The 22,667-nt window shown below is 56.2% G+C and overlaps 1 protein-coding gene and 1 long non-coding RNA gene across 2 annotated transcripts; both read left to right on the forward strand.

The window, feature by feature from the left end:
* The first annotated feature begins 2,579 nt into the window (after positions 1-2,579).
* LOC135404900 (uncharacterized) lies at positions 2,580-10,278 on the forward strand. Its single transcript, XM_064639629.1, has 5 exons — positions 2,580-2,744; positions 7,140-7,979; positions 8,185-8,845; positions 9,191-9,344; positions 10,026-10,278. Exons 1-5 carry the CDS (start codon positions 2,580-2,582, stop codon positions 10,276-10,278), a joined length of 2,073 nt encoding a protein of 690 aa, XP_064495699.1.
* Positions 10,279-10,891: 613 nt separating this feature from the next.
* On the forward strand, positions 10,892-14,370 carry LOC135406461 (uncharacterized). The gene is made up of 2 exons (XR_010426266.1): positions 10,892-11,237; positions 11,604-14,370. It is a non-coding gene; the product is annotated as an uncharacterized LOC135406461 (long non-coding RNA).
* The last annotated feature ends 8,297 nt before the right edge of the window (positions 14,371-22,667 follow it).

Consider the following 22,667-nt stretch of genomic DNA (forward strand, 5'->3'; position numbering starts at 1 on the left):
GACACAATGACACCAAAACCCAGGAATGACAGAGCAGCTGCACCCACTAACTTGGATTTTCCCTTCTTCAAATGTCATTTAACTCACTAAATACATCTCTTGCCTAGGAATGGTACAGCACAGTCAGGCACATAAAGAAATTGAAGGGCCAACACCCATTTACCAATTCCAAATTTTAATGGTTGAAAGAAAGGCCCATTTTCCTTTTGCCCTGTGCCACCAACAACAGGAATCGTTTCTGACTAAATTGTCCTTTCCTCTTATTTCAAACCCAACACGCCACTCCAGGATCTCCCAAGAAATCCATGTTCTCCCTCCCCAGTGTCCATGGAGCAGAGGTTCAGCTGGGGATGACACCTCTGGGCCCCCACACACCTTCCAAGGGCAGGAGCCTTCCTGCCTGGCCGGGAGCCCTGGGGGGAGTCCAGGCTGTGGCAGCTCCTGTTTGTCCCTTCCCCACGCACATTCCAAATCCCTGCTCTCACACTAAACCCTCCAAAGCTTTCCAAACCCAAATCCTTTCTTCTGCTCCTCTCTCACTGGGACCATTTCTGCCTCCTTCCCCTGCAGCTGGAGGAACCTCCCCAGCTGCTGCTGCTCCCTGGCATCAAACCACACCTTCCCAAACCCTGACTATTGCTCAGTTCAAAGAACAAATCTAGAGATTTCAGTTCACTTCTCTTTTCTCTGACAAAACAACAGCAACTGAAAAACCGTATTATAATCCACAAACTGAATCTCTAATTCACTAATCACTAATTGAATATTGGCACAATTAACACAAATCCAACCCCTGCAAACACTAAAGCTGACACTAAAGAATGCTCTGAACACACAATCCCAGCTTAACAGCTGCTGTGGCAATTTACCTTCCTTCAAATATTTAATGTGCACCAAATGCTTTAAAATGCACCCAAGAACAAACTACTGCATTTAACACTCTACAACAAGTGAATTTTTTCTTTTTTATATCTATTATGGGCATCCCCGAGTCAGACAGGATTCTAATACTATAACACACACTCCCAGTAACACACACTCCCCAAACACTTCACTTTCTCCAGCACTGACCATTGGCTTTGACAAACACAGTTCCCTGAGCAAAGCCCTCCCCAAAGCAGCTCTATGGGCAAGAGCTCTGTGTGTGACTGATCTGTGGGCAAAGCACACCTGGGGCCTGGAACCCACCCCCTGACCCACACCTGGGGCCTGGAACCCACCCCCTGACCCACACCTGGGGCCTGGAACCCACCCCCTGAACCACACCTGGGGCCTGGAACCCACCCCCTGACCCACACCTGGGGCCTGGAACCCACCCCCTGAACCACACCTGGGGCCTGGAACCCACCCCCTGACCCACACCTGGGGCCTGGAACCCACCCCCTGACCAACACCTGGGGCCTGGAAGCCACCCCCTGAACCACACCTGGGGCCTGGAACCCACCCCCTGAACCACACCTGGGCCTGGAAGCCACCCCCTGAACCACACCTGGGGCCTGGAAGCCACCCCCTGAACCACACCTGGGGCCTGGAACCCACCCACTGAACCACACCTGGGGCCTGGAACCCACCCCCTGAACCACACCTGGAGCCTGGAACCCACCCCTTTCACTCAGTCAGTAGGGATTTCTTCTCATAAGCCAAATATCACACTCCTCCTTTTACAGCTCTATCATCACTTTCACAACCCAATTCTATTCTATTCTCTTCTAGAGCTCCATTTCTAGGATGCTTAGGTATACCTTTTCTATGCTCAGCAATGCCTTAATAAAATTCCAGGGATCTTGCTTTGAACTCACCAGATCCAGGGACTGAGATCTCCCAGAAGAATATTTTCACTGCTTGCTGGAGTCCTCAGGGTCCCGGAATCCCTGGAGGGTCGACAGCATTGTCCCACCTGGCTCACCAAGAATTGTCCCTGAAAAGCGTTGGGAAGAAATGAAACCCTCCAACGCCCCTGGGAAGTGTTGGTGAGCCAGGCACTGCTTTGTTCTGGCTCCCAGAGACAGGGAGCCAATCATTCCAGCCCCACCTGTCCCTTTCCAGACTTTTCACATATTTCTACATTTGAACAAACAAACAAATTCATGTTCATTGCTTCTAATTTACCCCAATTAATGAACTAATGAATTCTCTTCATTAATTAAGACTCTAATTAGTAGTCTATCCTTAACTGGCTAATTTGGTCCACGTTCTTTGGTCCTGTTAGCACTCCTCCTCAGACACAGAGTCAGCTTTGGAGTCCTTCCAGCTCCAAATGTCTTCCCCTGCAAAGAACCCCCTTTCCTGCAGCCCCACCCCCAAAGCAGTGCTCAGCCAATCCGAGCGCGCAGCGCTGATGACTCATCAGTTGCCAGCCAGACCCGCAGCGCCCAGCGCTCCCCGGACCCCCCCAGGGTCCCCCCTCGGCCCCAGCGCCCCCCGGGACGGGAATTTGGGCAAAGGGGAGGTGGGGGGTGCCCAGGCCGGGCCCCCCCGCGCCGTCCCGGCCGTGGCGGCTGCGGTGGGGGCCGAGTGCGGGCGGGAGCGGCCAAGAGCCCAGCGCTGCCCCATCCCGACCTGCCCCAGCTCCCACGGGAATGAGAGGAGTGGGAATAGGAGGGGAGGAGAAAGAGAAGGAGGGAGAGGAGGAGGGAGAGGGGGAGGAGGGGAAGGAGGAGGAGGAGAAAGAACGCACGTGGATGCACGGCCCGCTGTATCCGCAGCCCCCGCGTCCCGGGAGCATCGCCCCCCGCATCCCGCAGGTGACCGGGGAGGGGGAGCTCGCCCCAAATATCTTGAGGCACTCTGGCATTTTTTTTTGGGGGGGCGGGGGGATGTTTGGATCTTGCAGGACCCCAAAGCTGAGCCGCAAATGCCCCTTGGGGGGATATTGGGGATCCCCGGGAGGTGTTTTTTGGGGGTCCCGGGGTGGGTTCCTGGCACAGCCCCGACGATTAGCAGGGGGATGTTGGGTCCCCGGAGCCACGTGGCGATCGCCGGATACCGGCGGGGAGTGGGGGGGACACGGGACAAACACACCGGCTTTGGGGACCCCTGAAACAGGCGGGGGTTGGAATCTGAAACGGGGGCCCGGAGAGGGGGAGCTCCCGGCAGTCTGGAGAGGAGGGGGGAGCAGCGAGGGCTGTAGGGGGAGCCGGGACCCCCGGCAGCCTGGAGAGAGGGCTGGACACCTTGGGATCGCCAGCACCCCGAAGGCGAGAGTCAGGGGAGAAGGGACCCTGGGACCCCGAAAGCCCCCGACCACCCTAAAAGGGACCCCGGAGAGGGGAGCCCCCGGGACCCCCGGGACCCCCAGCAGCCCAGAGAAGGGGGATCCCCAGAATGGCAAAGTGAGGAGCCCATAAAGGAAGGACCCCTGGGATTCCCGGGATCTCCGGCAGCCCAGAGAGGGCGGGAACCCTGGAGAGGGGGTTCCCCAATACATGTGAGACCTCCAGCAGCCCACACAGCAGGGACCCCAGAACCCCAAAGTGGATGGACCAGCGAGGGGGAACTCCACTGCTGAGAGGGTTGTTTTGGGCTGAATCTTGGTGGTTTGGAGGTGATTCCTGGTGATTCCAGGTGACTTCTAGAGACGGAGCTGGGCAGGAGGGTGTCAGAGACTGGAATAGTTAAGGATTTCTGCATTCTAAGAGACTTCTGCAGGCTTTTGACTTTCTGATGGGCAACTGGGCCCATCCTCCCTCCTCCAGTGCAGAAGATGTCAAGCCCCGAAAAGAAAAGGTGGGAAGAGACCACGAACTCCGCGCCAAAAAGGGAGACAGCACCCTATGGAAACAACTCCCCGCCTTGGGGGAGCTGCAAAGGATATAGATACTGACTGGTGACTTTGGGGGTTTTGGCGGGGTTTTTCTTCTTCTTCTCCCCCACCGCCTGCGGATCAAGACGTCGCTGGATCCAGTGGGTGGTGATTATACCACTCTCACCTTTCCTTTTTTTTCTCTTGCTCTCCCTTACTCTTACCCTGTCTTTCTCTCCCCTATGCATTTGTTTTCCTCCTCCCCTGAAAGGTTATGACAGCACCCAAAATGTTAACATCCCTATTGATACAAAATTGTGAAAATAAATCTTGTCAATATATGTTTTCAGACACCGATTATTTAGTGTCGTTTTGCTTTAATCCACCCCAAAGGAATTATTGATAAAACCTGGGTTACCCCCCCTCTTTTCCTGGGGTGGGTTGTAACAGAGGGACCGCCAACCCAATGCACCCACACCTTGTTTTCCCTCCTAAACCAGGAAAAATTCATCCCTTTGGGAAGTCTGTCTCTAAACTCCATGGCATGAGCCTGTAAGTCTGATATATGTGTATTAGTTTGAGTTACTCTGGGCAGAAGGGAATGAGTTTATATAGAATAATTCCTTCCCAAAGCTTGGCCAGATGGAGGAGGAGGCTGCGAGGAAGAGGAAGATGCCCCAGGACCCCCAGGCAGGTGAGGAGGAAGTCAGTGCCCCTTTGCCCTGTCTTGTCCTGTATCTCCCAGCTGAGCATCGCCCCCAGCTGCAGGACAACCCCGCTGCCGCCACCGTCCTGCCGGGGCCGGAGTTGGGGGGATGTCCTTGGCCTTCCCTCTGGGCCGGAGGCAAATCCCCTCCCTGTCCTTCTTCCCTCCTGCCCCAGGCCCCGAGCTGAGGACGGAGAGCCCGGAGGACAAATCCCCCCGGCAGAGCCTGGTGGGAGAGGCAGTTTTGAAGGGCTCCACGGCGCAGGAAGGCAGCGGGGAGGGAAAGCCACGAAGGTACCCCAGGAGGAGGGTCTCCAAAGGCAGCCCAGAGTGCTCTGAGGAGGAAAGACCCACCCTGCGCCAGGAAGGCGACGAGGGCTTGAGCCAGAGCCCTGACCTGGATGTCCATGAGCAGCCTCACACCAGGAAAAAGCCCTTCAAGTGCTTGGACTGTTGGAAGAGCTTCAGCCAGAGCTCCCACCTGATCTGCCACCAGCGCACCCACACTGGGGAACAGCCCTACATGTGTGGGGAATGTGGGAAGAGCTTCATCTGCAGCTCCAACCTGATCTGCCACCAGCGCACCCACACTGGAGAACGGCCCTACAAGTGCTTGGAATGCAAGAAGAGGTTTCAGACCAGCGGGAATCTCCTCCTGCATGAAAGGACACACACAGGGGAGAGGCCCTTCCTCTGCACCCACTGTGGGAAGGGCTTCATCCAGAACTCCCACCTCGTCAGCCACCGGCACATCCACAGCGGGGAGAGGCCCTACAAGTGTGGGGAGTGTGGGAAGAGCTTCAGCCAGAGCTCTGCCTTGACCTCACACCAACGGACCCACCAGTAAGGGAAGCCCTAAAGGTGCCTTGACTGTGGGAAGAGCTTTGTCTGCTGCTCCAACTCCATCACCCACTGGAGGAGTGATGTCTTCCCACATTGGGAAGACACCTGGCTGGTGGTCTCCACATCCTCCTGGTTCCCCTCAGGCACCTGGGTGAACACAGTGGGAGAAACATCCATGGGGTCACAAACTGACCTGGGAAATTCAGTGGGAAGAGCTGATTTGTTGAATTTAAAACAAAGACATTCAACAAAGACATCTAAAGCCCCACCATTTTACTGGCATTTGGGGTCATTTGGAGATCCAGGGGAATATTTGGGAGGATTTGGAGTTTCTGGTGGGATGTGGGGGAGATTACCCCAAAAATGGGGGTTCCCAGGCCGGGCAAACAGGGCCACATTGTCGTAGTTGTGCCAGCAGTTCATGTCCCCTGATCCTGTCTGTTCTCCAGGAACTCCCCTTGGCTGTTCCAGGGCCTGGCCTGGGTCTCCCCACACGGGGTGTCCCCCTCAGGTGCCCAAATCTCTGCTGAAGTACCTGAGCTGCTCCCAGTTGGAGATGTACCCGGGCAGGAACCTCTCCCGGTCGGGGCCGTTCACTCGGCTTTTCCCAGGACCTGGAACAGCCCTGGGTGTGCAGGGACACAGGTCAGGGGGTGCCCCCCCAGCAGCCCTCAGCCCCCCCAGCAGGTTGGGAGCTCAGGGGGCCACCCCGGAGCCCCCTTTCCCACCCCCCTCTGCCCCACAGCTGCTGCAGCACCAGTTACTGGGTGGGGGAGTCCCCCCATCAGCCCCCCAGGGACGGACAGGGGGCTTGGGCACCTGTGGGCAATCGTCACCAGAGCAAGCACACAAAGGGTTACAGATGCAGTGGACATTCCCAGGGCGGATCTGCCCCCTCCCAGAGCCCCAGGGAACCGCTCCAGGGCTCAAGTGATGGGGGGCAGGGGAGACCCATGTGGGAACCCCCTGCCCTCTGTCCCCCTGCCCACTGTCCAACACCCCTTTTCTCCCCTCTCTCACCCCTTTCCCACCATCCCCACCGTCCCCAGCTCCCCCCCAGCTCGGTTTGGGGGTGTTTCTTCCCCCTGCCCTGCTCGGTTTCACAGTCTCAGCCCCCTCCTCGCTCACTTTGGAGGTCCCAGCCCCCCTTTTCTCCCGTTCTCCCCCCTTTTTCCCATTGTCCCCTGAAAGGCAGCTGTTAAATATTGGGTGCTGAAAAAGCTGCTCCATCGTGTCCATTCCAAATTAAGCCTGCATTTCTTAGGAGGGACTGGCATCCAAACGGCAGCAAGAAGGGTCTTCTAATTCTCTTCTGCTTGATCCTCTCTGCAGCCGCCGATTTTCCCTCAAACCAGGCGGGAAAACAGGACCAGCCCTGGTGTGGTCGGGGAGCAGCGCTGACCCCAAAGGGCTGCATTTCCCCTGCCGATCGTCCTGCTCTGCCCTCCCCCGGGGCTGGCTCTGCCTGGCGCTGGCCGGACGTGCCGGGGCTCCTCACTGAGCAAAGCCCTTGCCAAAGTTGAGGGGCAAGTGCCGAGCCCGGCTGGCCTGGGAGGAAGCGACAGCAGCGCGGGCCGAGCGGGCGAGATGGGGTCCGAGCAGCGGCGGGAAGTTGCAAACTTGGCAGCCAAGAAGTTGAACTAAAGTGAAGCAGCTCCAAAAGGCCGTGGTCTTGGCGTGGGGGCGGGAGGAAGGGGAGCTCCGTGACTGCGGCCGGGGCTGGTTGGGAGCGGAGCGGCCGGGGCCGCCCCCGGGGCTCGCGGGGGCCAACGGGGAACGGACAAACGGACCAACGGACCAACGGCCCCTGCGCTTCGGCAGCAGCAGCGGCAGCAGCAGCGACTGTAGCGACGCGTTCTCGCTCTGACTCTTGTTCGGGCTCTCCTTGCTCGAGCTCTTCGTCCTCCTCTCCCTCTCCCGGTGTCCCGCTGTCCCAGTGTCCCTGTGCCGGTGTCCCATTGCCGGTGTCCCTGTGCCAGTGTCCCACTCCCGCTGTCCCTGTCCCGTTCCCGGTCCCCCCTCCCCTTGCCGGCCCGGGCCATGGCCCCGGCCGTTCCCCTGTGCCGGGCGGGGCCGCCCCGTCCCCGGCCCTGGGCGGCCCGGCGCGGTCTCGCCCTCGCCCGGCTCCCGGCGCGCCGGCTGTGGCGCTGCTGGGCGCTCCTGTGGGGCTGGCTGTGGGACGGGCTCGGCCTCGCCGCCCCTTGGCTCCGCCTGGCTCGAGCCCGGCGCCTGCCGGGGCCGGCGGGGGCCACGGGCGCCGCGGCCGCTGCCGCCTCCTCGGCGGCTTCCCCGGCCAGAGCTCCGCCGCTCGCCAGCCCGGCCGCCAGCAGCGAGCCGCCGCTGCCCGCTGCGGCTGGGGAAGCCCGGCCCGGGCCGCTTGAGGGGCGCTCGGGGGCCGTGCCGGGCCCCGGCCCCAACGCTGACGGCCACGTCTCGCCCGCACCGAAGGCCAAGGAGCCGCTGCACGAGCGCTACCGGCTGCATTCGCTGCTGGGCAGCGGCGGCTTCGGCCGCGTCTACGCGGGGACCTGCCTGGCGGACGGAGCCCCGGTGAGTGCAGCAGGAGGAGGAGGAGGAGGAGGAGGAGGAGGGCGGGACGGGCGGCGAGCTCAACCCGCCCTTCCCCTCGGCTTGCAGGTGGCCATCAAAGCCGTGTCCCGGGATGGCATCCGGCGCTGGGGCGAGCTGGTGAGCGAGCGGGGCCAGCGGCAGAAAGCGGGGCGGGACGGGCGGGGACGAGCCGAGGCCCGGCAGGGTGGAAGCCGCCGGGACACCTGGAGGGAGAGTGGCCGTGGGCTCGGTGGGGGACGGGGAGCATCCAGGGCTGGCCGAGGGGGAGCAGGCAGACAGGCACGGCATCAGCCCCACTGACGACCCCGTGGTCCCCCCGCAGCCTGACGGCACCCGGGCCCCCCTGGAGATCGTGCTGCTGGACAAGGTGTCCAATGGCTTCCCTGGTGTCATCCAGCTCCTGGAGTGGTTCGAGCTCCCCAACGGGTTCCTGTTGGTGATGGAGCATCCGGAGCCGTCTCAGGACCTCTCTCGCTTACTGAGGGCGTGGGGGTTCCTGCCGGAGGAGATGGCGTGGGGGCTGTTCCGCCAGGTGCTGCAGGCCGTGCGGCACTGCACCAGCTGCGGCGTCCTGCACCGGGACATCAAGCCCCAGAACATCCTCCTCCACCTGGCCAGCGGCGAGGCCAAGCTCCTCGACTTTGGATGTGGCACCTTCCTTAAGGACACGGTCTACACCCAGTTTGCAGGTGAGCCCACAGCCGGGGGATGCTCCTGGTGCCGGGCATCGCATGGCCATGCCCGGGTGTGGCAGTGGAGATTGCCCCTTTGGCCGAGGGGGAACAGGATTAGTTCTTCAGCCAAGTTGCTTTTGGATGGGGCTGGGGGTTACTGTGAGACAGGCCCCGGCCTTGCCGACAGCCTGTGCCACCCACCCTGTCCCGGGCTGGGTCTGGGGCAGGGGGGAGCCAGCCTGACCAAAACCCCCGTGAGGGTAGCAGAGAAGGGGGTCAGAACTGTGCACCAGCTGGCTTGGTGTGCAGGCGAGGAAGGGCTTGGGCTGCTCCGCTCGCCTTGTTTGCCTTGGCTTATGATGAATTGTTGGGGGCAGTGCAGTGGGGCGGGGAGAAGGCACGGCTTTTCCCCACCACTGGGTGGGTTTTTCCCTTGCATGAAATGGTTGGGCCTTGCCAGGGCTTCCGCTGCCCTCTTGGACACCAGCGGCTTCTTCTCCAACCCAGAGTTTGTAACCAAGAGTCAGGGGCCGGCGAGAAGGCAGTGGGTCACAGCGTGTGCCACTGGGGCAGGCCCCACATTGCCAGGGATGCTGGGGTGAGGCTCTGGGAGCAGGCAGCATCCACCTGCTGAACTGCGTCTGTATTCCGTAGGAACACTGTCATACAGCCCGCCAGAGTGGATCTACCTCAAGCGCTACCACGGCAAGGAGGCGACCATCTGGTCCCTGGGCATCCTGCTCTACCAGATGGTCTGCGGGAAGCACCCTTTCCGCAAAGGCCCCAACACCATCTGGGCCCAGCTCCCGTTCCCAGCACGGGTCTCTCCAGGTGGATACCAATCTTTGTGGCACGGGGGGAATAACGGTGTTGGGAGAGGGCAGCGGGCTCACGAGGACGCCGCTCTTGAAGCTGTTTGTGTCCCATGGGTGGCTGGAGGAGGTGGCCTGTGTCCTGCCATCCTGCTCTCCTCCAAAAGGGAGAATCGATGGAGAAGTTTGGGCACAGCTCTGAGCACAGCCAGCACAGCCTGGGCACGTGGACAGTGGGACAGAGGGGACAGGATCCTTCTCCAACTGACTGGCCATTTTCCCCCCAGGCTGCCAGCATCTTATCAGGTGGTGTTTGTCCATCCGCCCCTCGGACAGGCCAGCACTGGAAGACCTGTTGTGCCATCCTTGGGTGCAGGACATTCCCCTGCCCTAGAAGACGGGAGAGATCCACGTGCTCCCTTTGATCCAGGGGCCTGGCAGGTAACACCTCCACACATCTCTTGGCAATAAGAACCAAAGGAAATCAGACTTTTTTGTCAGCCTGTAGCACTGAGGGGGGGTCATCCCACGGGAACACGCCCCTCTTTGTGCTGGAGCTGGGCTGCAGACCCGGTCTCCCAAGTGCTGGTGGCCACCATCCAACCTGGTTTTGCTCGTCCCGCTTCACAGACAGCTGGGCCCTTGGCAGAACGCTGACAGCCTGGTCTGGCCCCCAGGGAAGGAGAAGGGGCCTCTGCAGAAGCTGTGCCGGGTGGGCCTGCTGCTGGAGACATCGAGGACGACGTCGAGGATGACAAGCTCTCAGCTGACCTGGACGCCGGCGAGCTGAAGAGGATGGCCTTTGATTCTGGCCCCTTCCTCCAAGCCGTGCTCCACACGCCGTTTGCAGATGAGTCCACACCCAGGGGGTGCTCCCGGACACGGGCATTGCTCAGCCTGGCTGGGCACCGAAGGTTCCCCCTTTGCTGATGGGGAACCTGAGGAATTCTTCAGCCGGCTGCCAAGCTGCTTCTTGGCAGGAGGGCGGGCGGGTGCTCTGGGCTGGGTGTGAAATGGGAGCCCGGCTCTGCCCCCAGCCTCTGCCACTGCCCCTTTGCTGGGCGGGGCTGGGGCAGGGGCAGCCAGCCTGCCAAAAACAAACCCCCGTGGGGGGAGCAAAGGCGGGGCTGCAGAACACCAGCTGCTTTGGGCTGCAGGCCAGGAAAGGCTTGGGCTGCCTTGGCTTAGGAGCCTTTCTTTGGGCCAGTGCAGCAGGGCAGGGAGAAGGCCTGGGTTTTCCTCAGCTGGAGGAGGGGGGGTTTTCCTTTGGCCTGCAGGGCTTGGGCCTTCCTCAGAACCCTGACAGAAGGTTAACATTTTACCTTTTTTTCTTGTTTCCACTTTTGGTTTGTAATCTCTGTTCATGAATTTGTTGTTTGTTTTCCAGGGAAGAGTTGGAGCTGGTGCCCAGTCCGGGTTGGGAAGGGCTGGGACCATCCCTGGAGAGGATCTGACGTCCCCTCTGAGAAGGCTGAGGACATCCTTTGGGACACGCTCTTCTTGCGGCAGCAGATCTTGGGAGGTAGATGCTCCTCTTGCCCATCTTGTCAGCAGCAGTGGGATAATGGCTTTGGGGAGATGGCAGCAGGCACATGAACATCCCGCTCTTGCAGCTGCTGAGGAGGTTGATCTCCTGGGCTTGGCTGGAGGAGGTGGCACCTGTGTTGAGTAATTGCTGAAATCCAATCGATCTGGGATGACCCCAAATGACAGTTTAGTTTTCAGCTTGCTCGAGCTGTATCTCAGCAGCTTTTGGGTATCATTTTTGGCCCCCAGACAGGACACCTCTGCCTGATCTCCCGCGGATCCGAGGGATCTCTGGATCTTCACGCCAGCACCAGGACTTTGCTGCAGAAGAGCACAGATCCCCAGCCCAGTCTGGGACACAGGTAAGATCCCAGTGGATAACAAGGCATTCTTTTGGGGAATCCTGCCCATGTCAAACGTATGGATCTTTCAGTGCACTGGGGGTTCTTTGGTATTTTGGGAATCCTGCTCATCTGAGACCTGTGGATCTTCCAGCCCTTTGGGTGGGTTCTTTGGAATTCTGGAATTTGGTCTTTGGCTTTGTTTTATCAATCACTATTGTTCTGTACTTGTAAATTCTCCCAGGGAGAATTTAATGGAGTGTTGGAATCAATGGGTGGCTGTTCTGGAACACTGAATTAGAATCCATTGTTGCAGTTGATGCTGTTTGAGAAGGGGAACAGAAGTGGAAGGAGGTTATGTCTGGTGCTGTGTTTTTCCCTTTGCAGAACGTGTGAAAGGGCAGAAAGATTGTGGTGTGAATGCAGCGCCCTCAGAGCCCTTGGTGTGAGCCCGGAAAGGAAAATCAAGCTGAGGGACAAGATCAGTCTAATTTGGGGACATTGTTGGAGGTTGGAGTTGCAGTTCTGGAAGAAATCCCTGAGGAAATGGTGCCCCGGGGAGAGGAAGAGGATGAGAGCGTGGGCAGCCTGCTTCAAACATCCCCCCAGGAGACTTGGGATCAGTCCCTGTGCATCCTGTAAGAAAGATGGACACTGGAAATGGGATTGTCCGCAACTGAAACTTCAGAACCCTCCGAACCCTCTCGTGGCATCACTGAAGACGACTGAGGGGGCACCAGAGGATTCTTCCCCATCAGAACATCTGGTTCCAGCCAAGCTAAGCACAATTGTTTGTGGCTGTGGGAACTTGTTCCTCTGTGTTAAATCCAGGGAAATGAAACTCAAGGGACAATTCTAGAACAATTGTCTGGTGTGCCAGGGAATTGGGAAACTGGGCCATTTTTAATGCTGTGGCTTTGAAATTGGGAAAACAGTGGTTGGCTCCCCAGTTTTTGTATTTCCCCAATTCCCCAAAGCCTCTGCTTGGGAGAGATCTCTTGGCAAAATGAAATGCCACAATCCAATTGAAAAATGGTCCAATATAGGTTATTATTGCAGAGCCTAATTCTGTGGAAGTTTCTAGTTTTGCATGAGAGTCTCCCAAAGCAGAAGTAATCCATCTGCCACCATCACTTGGGGATGCAGTGGTTCCAACAGGATGGGCTGGAGAGGTGCCTCCATGATCCAAGAGAGCAGAACCCGTGAGAATTCCAGAGAAACCTGGAGTGGGGTTGGTGAGGCCAAAGCAATGTCCTTTGCAAATAGAAAGTTGTAAGGGATTCTCACCCTTTGTAGAACAATTGATGAAATTTTGCTTGTGAAAAGAATGTGAATCTAAATGGAATGCTCCAGTTTTGCCAGTCAAGCAGGCAAATGGAAGGCTATGCCAGTTAGTCCAAGACCTTAGAGCTGTAAAGAACAGAGTAGAAGATATACAAGCAGTCATAGTGAATCCTTACACTTTGCTAACTCCCCTAAATGAGGGTTTAATATGTTTCACAGCATTAGGTTTGAAAGCTGCCTTTTTGTGTCTCCCTTTGAGTTGGGAAAGTCAAGAGCTTTTTGCTTTCCAATGGGAAAATGCAAAGCTGGGGAGGAAAACCCATCTGACTTTGGTGGTCCTCTTGCAGGGGTTTAAAAATAGCCCCCCAATATCTGGAACTCAATTGGCAAAGGGACTGGAGGAATGGAGAAGTCCAAACCCACCCTCTTGGAGCCTTATTGCAGTGTGGGGATGATCTTTTGATGCCACTGATGCTGAGCAGCAACGTTGGGGTCAGACTGTGGCCCTGTGGAATTTCCTTGGGCTGAGTGGATATGGGGTATCCCAAACACAAAGTGCAAGTAGTCCAGAGCCCAGGAGCCTCCGTGGGCTTTGGAATTCTCCAAGGACAAGGGAGGCTGGGCCAGGAAGGAAAGAAGCAACCTGTCAACTGCCCCAGCCCCAGCAAAGGAAGCCCAGAGCGGGATTGCTTCCAGACTAGAGGAGAAGTGTATTGGCAGAGCTGACTTAGGAGACAGCCCCTTGGAAAGTCCTGGTTGGGAATTGTTTCCCAGTGGGGGCAGCTTTGTCCGGCATGGAAAACAATTCTCTGGATGCACAGAACTCCCCACCACCAGGGCAGAGATCCTGACAGAGATCCTTCTCCCAGTAGAAGAAAATGAGTCTAGTGCTAAGGATTGTCAACTCCTTGAAACCTTAGAGCAAACTTTGCTCCAGGAGGCTGGGCAGTTCCCCCAAGTGGGCAAATAATAGTCCCTGAGCCAATCTCCTGTGACCTGGTGGATGGGGAACATGAGGGGATTCCTTGGAGTGAAGCAAATTATTGAAACATTTGCCCAAGTGGGTTCTTGGTCCAAAACTGACCCCAGTTGTACAAGCAGTGAGTCAGCAGTGTGGTGTGTGGAAGAGAAATAATCCAAACCCTGCCACTGGAGTGGGAACAGGTGATGGAAAATGCAGAAATGCTGCAGGTGAATGTTGGCAGATGGATGTGACTGAATTGCCCAGAAAAGGGGGGTGTAAAGATCTCCTGGTCTTGGGGGATACCTTCTCTGGGTGGCCAGAGGCTGTTCCTTGTTGCACTAAGCAGGTTGGGAAAGAGACTGCAATCCTGTTCAGTGCAATCCTCCCTGTATTTGGGATGCCTTTGGGAATGTCATCAGACAGAGGTTCCCACTTGACTGCAGAAACAAAATGCTTCACTCTTGTTTTGCTCTTCTGACAACAGTTCAAACACTGTTGACGTGGGAGGAAAATTTACATGTCTTTTTAGTGCCAAAGGTGATCCAAGTGTTGCCCACAAGTGTCTGTATTAAGTAAGCAAGACTCTGTAAGGAATCTGGAAACTGTGTGTGTAATGTAAAGCCCTGTGTGGCTGTCACTGAAGTGCTGAGGCTGAACAACAGCCCCTGAGCCAAAGCTGAGCTCTAGATGAACCTTCCAACCTAATGGGCTGTGTCTCCATGTATCTGCTCCTGAGCTAAAACTGGGTCTATTTGTTGGTACAAATGTGGTGGGATGGGACTCCACCTGTGTATCTGCTCCTGAACCAAACAGGTGTGCTTCTTAGGAAGATCTGTTAGTCTGGGCTCATCAGTGAATCCTGTTTGTATCTGTTCCTTAACAAAAGATGTCTGATTGTGAGCAAAATCTGATCTTTCTCTTTCTGTATCTGGAGAGTGGTGGAGGCCATGGCAGTCGATGTCTGGCCTTGTTTGGCAGTGGCTGGTGCAGGGGGAGCCTTGGTTTGAGAGAAGTAGAACATTGCTCCCAAGATTCTGCTCTGGCCAAATAAGGAACAACAGAATCTTAGAGAAGTCCTGGAGAATTGGATCAGGGCTGGAACTCAAGCTCAAGCTCACAGGATGTGAGCTGAGCTCTGGGGACCCAGAGAAGATCAAACCAAACATGACGGTCTCTGTGGGGAAAAGCAGTGATGCTGAGAACCGAGGTCAAGAAGCAGACACCTGAACTTTGGGGGGCACCAGATGCCAAAAAACCCACCAGAGACCCCCAGAGAAGACCCCAAATGACCAAGTAGGGACTTGCAATAGGGGTGTGACTGTGTAAAGCACAGTAATGGACATGTGTTCAGTAAGGGGGAATATCCAATGCCTCTGGAATCAGTGGGTGTAATCCCAAGCCCTGCCTGTGTCCCTGAGCAGGCTGGATTAGAAGAACTCTCCTGCAGGCGTCCAGCACGCTGCCCTAAAGAATGCCTGCTTCTTAACACCTCCCAGCTGGGGTTAAGGACTTGCTTTCTGCTGCTTTGGGGCACCATTTCTGGCCCCAGATGGGACCCTCTGCCTGATCTCCCGTGGATCCGAGGGATCTCTGGATCTTCACGCCGACCCCAGGACTTTCCTGGAGAAGACCACAGATCCCCGGACTGGTCTGGGATGGGGGAAGATCCCACTGGCTAATAAGGCATTCTTTTGGGGAATCCTGTCCCTCTAAGACGTGTGGATCTTCCAGCTCTTTGAGTGGGTTATTTGGTGTTCCCCCATTTGGTCTCTGGCTTTGTTTTCTCCACTGATCCTTGTTTTGTGTTTGTATTTGTTTCTGCACTGTAACATTTGTCCAAGTGGGTTCTTGGTCCAAAACTGACCCCAGCTGTACAAGCAGTGAGTCAGCAGTGTGGTGTGTGGTAGAGAAATAATCCAAACCCTGCCACTGGAGTGGGAACAGGTGATGGAAAATGTAGAAATGCTGCAGGTGAATGTTGGCAGATGGATGTGACTGAATTGCCCAGAAAAGGAGGGTGTAAAGATCTCCTAGTCTTGGGGGATACCTTCTCTGGGTGGCCAGAGGCTGTTCCTTGTCACACCAACCGGGCTGGGGAAGTGAGTGGAATACTGTTGAATCCAAGAATCCCTGGATTCGAGGTACATTTGGGAATGTCATCAGACAGAGGTGCCCACTTGATTGTAGAAGTGGTACAACAAGTCAAATCAGGGATGCATTATTGCAGAATTCCAAAGGCCAGAGCCCCTTGGGTAATTGAGAGGTTGTCTGAGAAGAAACCAAATGCTTAAGTCTGCTTTGGCTCTCCTGACAATAGTTAATTGGGTCTTGACTTGGGAGCAAAATTTACATCTCCTTTCAGTCTCAAACGTGACCCAAGTGTTGCCTCCAAGGGATTGCTGGGTGTGCACTCCTTTACCTGAAAAGACAAGGAAGCCATTCACCATTTCTGCCTTCCCTGTTCTGGCAGAAATGATTCCTGGTCACTGGGTGAGCACTTGTGTTCCCCAAAAAGTAGACCCAGCAGTCAGTGTGCAAGTACCCCCCACCACCTCTGACAATCCTGCCTGTGTCCAAAGCTGTGACCCCCACTAAAGGAACAGGACAAGTGGATTGTGTTAATGAGAGGGGCCCGTTTGTGGGAAATCACCCCCAATGTCCTCAAACCCTTCCTGCTGGGGAAATGACTGATCCTTGGCCGGTCCCCAAAGGAACGGGGTGGGATTGGTGTGTGGAAATAACACCTGGGAAGGGTTGCCCCAAAGCTGGAAGGGCATTTGTATTTCAGCTTGCATCAGGATTCAGTGCTGTAGCTGTTCTAATGCCTTGAGCTGTAAAATGAAATAAAGCTCCTAAGACACTCTATCCCTTCAGGAGCTTAGTCTGAAAAAAGGGGGATTTGATGTGGGATATAGAAGACTGCTCCCAACATTTCTCTATGGCCAATCTTGGAGAGGTCCTGGAGAACTGGATCAGGGATGTAACTAAGCAAACAGGATGGAAGCTGAGCTCTGTGGGCCCAGAGAAGATCAAACCCAAACGTTCCAGTCTTTGTGGTGAAAGGTAATGACACTGTGTCTGCTCAGAACCGAGGGCAAGAAGTGGACACCTCAACTTTGGGGGGCACCAGATACCAAAAAACCCACCAGAGAGCCCTGAAGGAGACCCCAAAGGACCAACTAAGGACTTGCAATAGGGGGGCTGACTGTGTAAAGCAAAGTAACATCTATGTCTTAAGTAAGGGAGAATATCTAATGAATCTGGAAACTGTGTGTGTCATGTAAAGCCCTGTGTGGCTGTCACTGAAGTGCTGAGGCTGAACAACAGCCCCTGAGCCAAAGCTGAGCTCTAGATGAACCTTCCAACCTAACAGTCTGTTTATCCCTGTATTTGCTCCTTAGCTAAAACTGTGTATGTTTGTTGGTCAAAGATGCAGTGTGGAAAGACTCCCCGTGTACCTGCCCCTGAACAAAATAAATGTGCTTATTAGTGAGATCTGTGAGTCTCAGCTCATTAGTGAATGATATTTGAATGTGTTCCTTAATCAAATCTTATGTCTGATTGTGAGCAAAATGTGATCTTTATCTTCCTGTCTTTAGAGAGTGGTCAAGGCCCTGGCAGTGGATGTGTGGCCTTGTTTGGCAGCAGATGGGGCAGGTTGACTGCCTGGGTTTTCCCCTTAAGCCCTGGCCAGGCTGTGGGTGGAACCCAGGAGGAGAAGGGAGCCAGATGGTTTTGCACACTCGTAGCTCTGTGAGCTTGTTTCTGCAAGGCCAGAAAAGCTGGACCCCCTCCCAGCACAGATGGAGCCCTCCCCTACGAGTGGACGCCCTGGGTGGGATTTCCCGTGCCCGGGAGGGGTTCTCCAACCCTTGGCTGCGACCGGGGCTCCCCCGCTGCCGGGCGGGCCTGGCTGAGGGGAACAGATGAGGGCAACTGGGCAGGGAGCTTTTCTACTCACTCCAGGCACTCTTGGTAGGAACGATGAGGTGCGTTACTGAGCTCAGCCTTTTGTCATTCTTTGCTGCTTTGCACTGCAGGAAAATTACACACTTGTTCTCCAAAGTTGGTGTCGGTGTCTCTTGTGCTGACCCTCGTCGCGGGCAAAAGAGTTCCCTGGGGCCCTGCAGTGTCACAATGGTCCCCTGATTCCATGGGACAACATTCCTAATTCACTGTCTAGACTGGAGGAAAATCCCAGGAAGAGCCGTGGTTTGTTAGGACTTGCTTTATCTGAATGAGCCCCGGGGGGCTTTTGGTGCTGAGTCCTTGAACCTCAGGTACTGAGGGGAGATTGCACAAACCTGTCCAGAAGTGAAAGTCAGAAGGAGAACCCAAAGTATCTCAGAGCATTAATGGATCCCACTGAGGGCCATTCCCAAGACAGGCTCCTCATGGACTGGTTGGAGGAGAGGATTGGAGGCCATGATTGCACAAAGCTCTCAAAGGCTCAGTTTCCAAAGGAAATCCCAAAGCTCCTTAAAAACCCTGGAGGACCTACTGACAAAGCCTCTCCAGGGACTAATTAAAGCAGAGAATTGGAGACCATGATTGATCAAACCTCTCCTAGACTCAGAGTCAAAAGGAAAGGCAAAGGACCTGAATAAACCTTTAGTCCCTTCAAGCATTAACGAGCCCCATTGAGGGCCCTTCCTGACCAAGCCTCTTCAGGGACTCATTAGAGCAGAGAACTGGAGGTCAGGGTTGCACAAACTTCTGCGAGATTCCAAAGCAAAAGCCAAAGGCCTTGGAAAACCCTGCAGTCCCTTGAAGCCTTCAGGAGCCCCCCAAGGGCCATTCCTGACAAAGCCTCCCCAGGGACTCTCCAGCAGATCCTTGGGGGCCGTGAGTGCAGGGAGGCAAAGGCTCTGTGCAGGCAGCTGAGATGTTGAGCACAGCCTGGCTTGGTTGGAGGCAGCAGAAAGGCCCAGCCCTGACCCCCAGCCCGGGGAAGGCAGATCCTGTCCCTCCCGCCTGGCTCAGGGCTCTGCCGGGGGCACTGCCTTGGGGGGGTGACACTGAGGGAAGGACAAGGGGGTGCCAGTGCCCAGCCTGCCCGGGCCCTTTGCTGTGCCCTGCCAGCAGCAGCCTCCCCGTGCTGTGCCCAGGCTGCTCCTTTCAGCTGCGGGCACAGACAGGGCCCAGCTGTGCCTGCTGCTGTCCCATCCTGCGCTCAGCACGAGGGACGGGGCAGCCCAAAGAGAAGCCCCGTTGCTGGAGGGAGCCCAGGCCCTCAGGCACAGGGGATCTCCCAGGGCCTGTGCCAGCCAGGGGCCTTGTGCTGGGCTGTCACAGGCCAGGGCAGGGGCAGCTGGAGAGCCCCTGGCCCAGCCCTGAGTCACGGGCTGAGCCATCAGCTCCTGCAGAGAGAAGGGACCTCACAGGCCCTTGCCCAGCTTGAGGGCAGAAATGTTCCTCACAGGAACTGCTGTGTTTATCCTGCTGCATTTGACAGCTGCACTTCTGCCTCTCTCTCACTTGGGCCTTCAAAGAGCTCTCCAAGGAAAAGCTTCATTGAGTCCCAGAATACCAGAGGCTGGCAGAGCCCCCTGAGCAGCCCTGCCCTGGCTGTGGCTGGGCTGCAGTTCCCTTTGCCCAGAGCAGCCCCTGTCCTGCTGGGTTGGTGCTCGTGGCTGCAGCGCTGTTGGTCCCAGCCCAAGGCTTTGGCTGTCCCTGGGCAGTGCTGGCCCCGCAGGGAGCGTCTCTGCAACCACCCCCACCCAATGGGCTCTGCTGGGCAAGTGTTTCACAGGGGACATGGCTGGGACAGCTGGGCTGGACTGACCCAAGGGATATTCCATTCCATGGGATGGCATGATCAGCAATACACTGAGAGAAAGGAAGGCAGAAAGGAAGGTGGGCAGGGGGCAGACGGGGATGTCCTTCATTAATACATTTGTCTTCCAAAGAAACCTCTCCATGGACTGAATTCTTGCCTCCCAGGGGTTTTCTTGGTTTCTGCACGTGGCCTTTGCTTTTTGCTTTCCTCTCTCCAGTTAATCTCCCTTTCTGTTGACCAAGGATTTCTTCACCTGCTTTTCTCCTCTTGTCTGACTGAGGAGGGGAAGGGAGAGAGCAACTTGGCTGTCCCTGGATGGCCAGACAGGTTTAACCACAGTCACCTTGCCCAAAGCTTCTCTTCTAGGTACCCCCAGAAATGTCAGGTGTCCACACCTGAGCTTGGTTATGCCCTGCTCACCCCCTCCCCCAGGGCGGTCAAGTGCAGAACCCACGTGGATCTCTGCAGTGACAGGGGGATGCCAGGAATTATCAGGGTTGGAGGTTGAAGGGAGTTGAACAGGGGACAATTGGGAAAAGCCCCCCATGGGGACTGGCCCAGAGCATGCGCAGTCCCTCAGCACCTTCCCGGCCACAGCTCCTCATTGGCTGCCCGTCCGCTCGGGGTCCCATTGGCTGGCTATTGGCTACACTTGGCTCCATCGCACTCTCCCATTGGCTGGCCCTTCGCGCCACCACGCAGCTTCCCCATTGGCTGCCTCTGGGCAGCTCCCCATTGGCTGCTCCCCGGCAACAGGGCTGCTCTCTTAGCAACAGCACCGACCCTTCAACCTGCACTTTAATTCAACTGGGCCAGTTCCAGGGCAACTCCACATCCTCCCCATCCACCGCAGCTTCACATTTTCCCTTAGCAATAGCAGTGGAACATTGGCCCAACAGCAACTTCACCTTTTCCCTTAGCAGAGTTCCAAAGCCATGGTGCCACAGCCGGGCTGCTGCAGGAGCCGAGCTCCTTGCAAAAGCCCCAGGAGGCACCCAGCAGGCCAGCAGAGGCAGGCAGAGGAGCAAACAAGAGAAAAACTTGTGACAATCAAAAAATGGGAGAAGGTGTGCCCGGCGGATCTCGCTTGGAGACCGGGGAACCAGCCAAGGGACACTCGGGGCCCATCTCGGTGCCAGGAGACCTTTGCTTGGATCCTGGTGAACGGGCCAGGGGGAATCCAGGGGTCCCACGGCGAGGGGATTTAAGGCCGTGCCCGGGGACTGTGGGGAGCTGTTGCAGGACTGCTGCGGGAGCTGCTGCCACCCCCTTCCCCTGCGGGTTGGGTTCGTTCCTCGGAGGCTACAAGGCGACCAGGGCAGAAGCCCAGCAGAGATCTACCAGCTTGCAAGGCAGCGGCACTTCCTGGTGCTGCTAACTCCTGTCCTGTGCTTTTAACAGTTCCCCTTAGCTTGTCCCACTGCCCTATCTCCCTTCTTTCTCTCTGCTCTTTTGTGTTCCAAAACAAAGTTGAATTCTCGTTTTGGGATCCAGCATCTGGCCTTGTTTGTGCCTTAACCTGGCTTATGGGAGTGTTTTAGAACCTGGTTCCCCTCTGTATCGAAGCGGATCGGAACAGCTGGGGTCCCCAAATGGAGAAGGAGGGGGGTGGGACCCACAAAACTGAGAGAAAGGGGGAGATAGGACTCCCAGATTTAGTGGGAGCAACTGGGGCAGCTGGAGTTTGGGGGTCTGACGGGAAAGGGGTGGGAGAGGGGGGAAAAGGGACGCTTTGCATCGTCAAAGTGAGTGAGAAGGGGCTGAGACCTTGAACTGAGCAGGGGGGGGGAGGGGGCCACCCCGAAACCGAGCTGTGGGGGGAGCAGGGGATTGCAGGGAGGGTGAGAAACGGGTGGGACAGTGAGGGAAAGGGTGAGACAGGGCGTAGGGGGTCCCATGGGGGTCCTGTAGCAGGATGCTTTGCCTGGAATGGGGTAAAACAACTCCAACAAGGCCCTGTTTGCAAAACCCCCGGCAGGAAATGAAGAAGGGGAGTCACGCTGCTTTTGGGTTGAATAATGCTGAAACCAGCCTGACTCCTCAATTCCAAAGGGAAACATCCTGAGAGGGAGGGGAAGATGTGGCAGAGCTGGGAAAATCCCCGGGCAAAGGAACAAACAGGTGACACCCCTGAGAACTTCTCCAAGGCTGCTGGGCTGGCACAGCCTGGACACACCTGACTGACAGTCCAGCACTTTATACGAGAAAAGCCCCAGCTTTTAAGGGCAGGGTCTTGTGACGTGTCCCATCAGACCCCCAGGGATGGACAGGGACTCCCCCAGTGTGGATCCAACCCCCCTGAGCTCCAGGGAATCCCTCCAAGCCTCATGTGATGGGGGACACAAAGGGACCCCTCGACCTTCTGTCCCACCTCCCTCTTCCCCCCTCTCCCTCCTCTTTCCCAACGTCCCCCCAGTTTCCAGACCCCCTCCGTGCTCAGCCAGGGGCTCCCAACCCCTCACACTTAGGCTGGGGGTCGCAACCCCCCTCACACTCAGTTTTGGGGATCCCACCCCTTTTCCCTTCTCTCCCACCCCTTTCTGATCATCCCATCAAACCACAGCTTCCCCGTGCTCTGCTCTGGGGGTCCCACCCCCTCAACCGCTCAGCTGAAGGGGTCTCACCCCCTTTTCCCACCTTTTCTCCCCTTTCCCCTCCCTTTTCCCTGTCATCCCCTGTTGCCGGTGGCAGTGGAAGGCTTAGACAAAGTTCATTAAAGAAGTCCTGCCCTTGAGTCCCAAGGTGCAGAAAGGACTCCCTGGCTTTCTAAACTCCTGCTCAGAGAGGAGCCTGGGGGCGGCTGGATCCAATCTCAGTCCTGGATTATGCCAAGGGTTGGAATTTAAGGAATTACAGAGCTGTGATTGAACCACTTTTGTCCTGCAGGTTTTAATGATGGAAAATCAGATATATTGATATAAAATGAACTCATCATTATCACAGATGAACAGACAAAAAATTTTAATCAGAATTATTTACTACACAATAAAACACTAAAACAATCAGTAGTACAGGATAAGTACAATATAATTGAAGGAATTATACTAAAACTGGCAAAAAATTAATAACTATTAAGTAGACATTTGATAATTCCCGCAGGCCAAGGCTCCTGGGGAGATCTCTTTTGCTCACCCTCGAGGACTGACCTTGGGGGGGTTCCCCAGCCAAGGGGGGAATCTCCAACCATACACCCCAAGAGGGGTTATGTTGGAAGAACCTGCCCCTGGGAAAGGGGACTGGAACTTTACAGTATAAAGTGATGGACTGACAGCCCTTGGACTCCAGGGGTTGCCTCACCATCAGGATGTTAATTCAGGGTTGAACCCAGACTGGTTCCAACATCTCCTGGCCTGGCCTGGGCCCCTCTCAGCCCAGCACTGATACATTTGCAAATAGGGCATTGTCTTGGTCCCATTCCAGGGGG

Source organism: Pseudopipra pipra, chromosome W (genome assembly GCF_036250125.1).
Source record: "Pseudopipra pipra isolate bDixPip1 chromosome W, bDixPip1.hap1, whole genome shotgun sequence".
Lineage (NCBI taxonomy): Eukaryota > Metazoa > Chordata > Aves > Passeriformes > Pipridae > Pseudopipra > Pseudopipra pipra.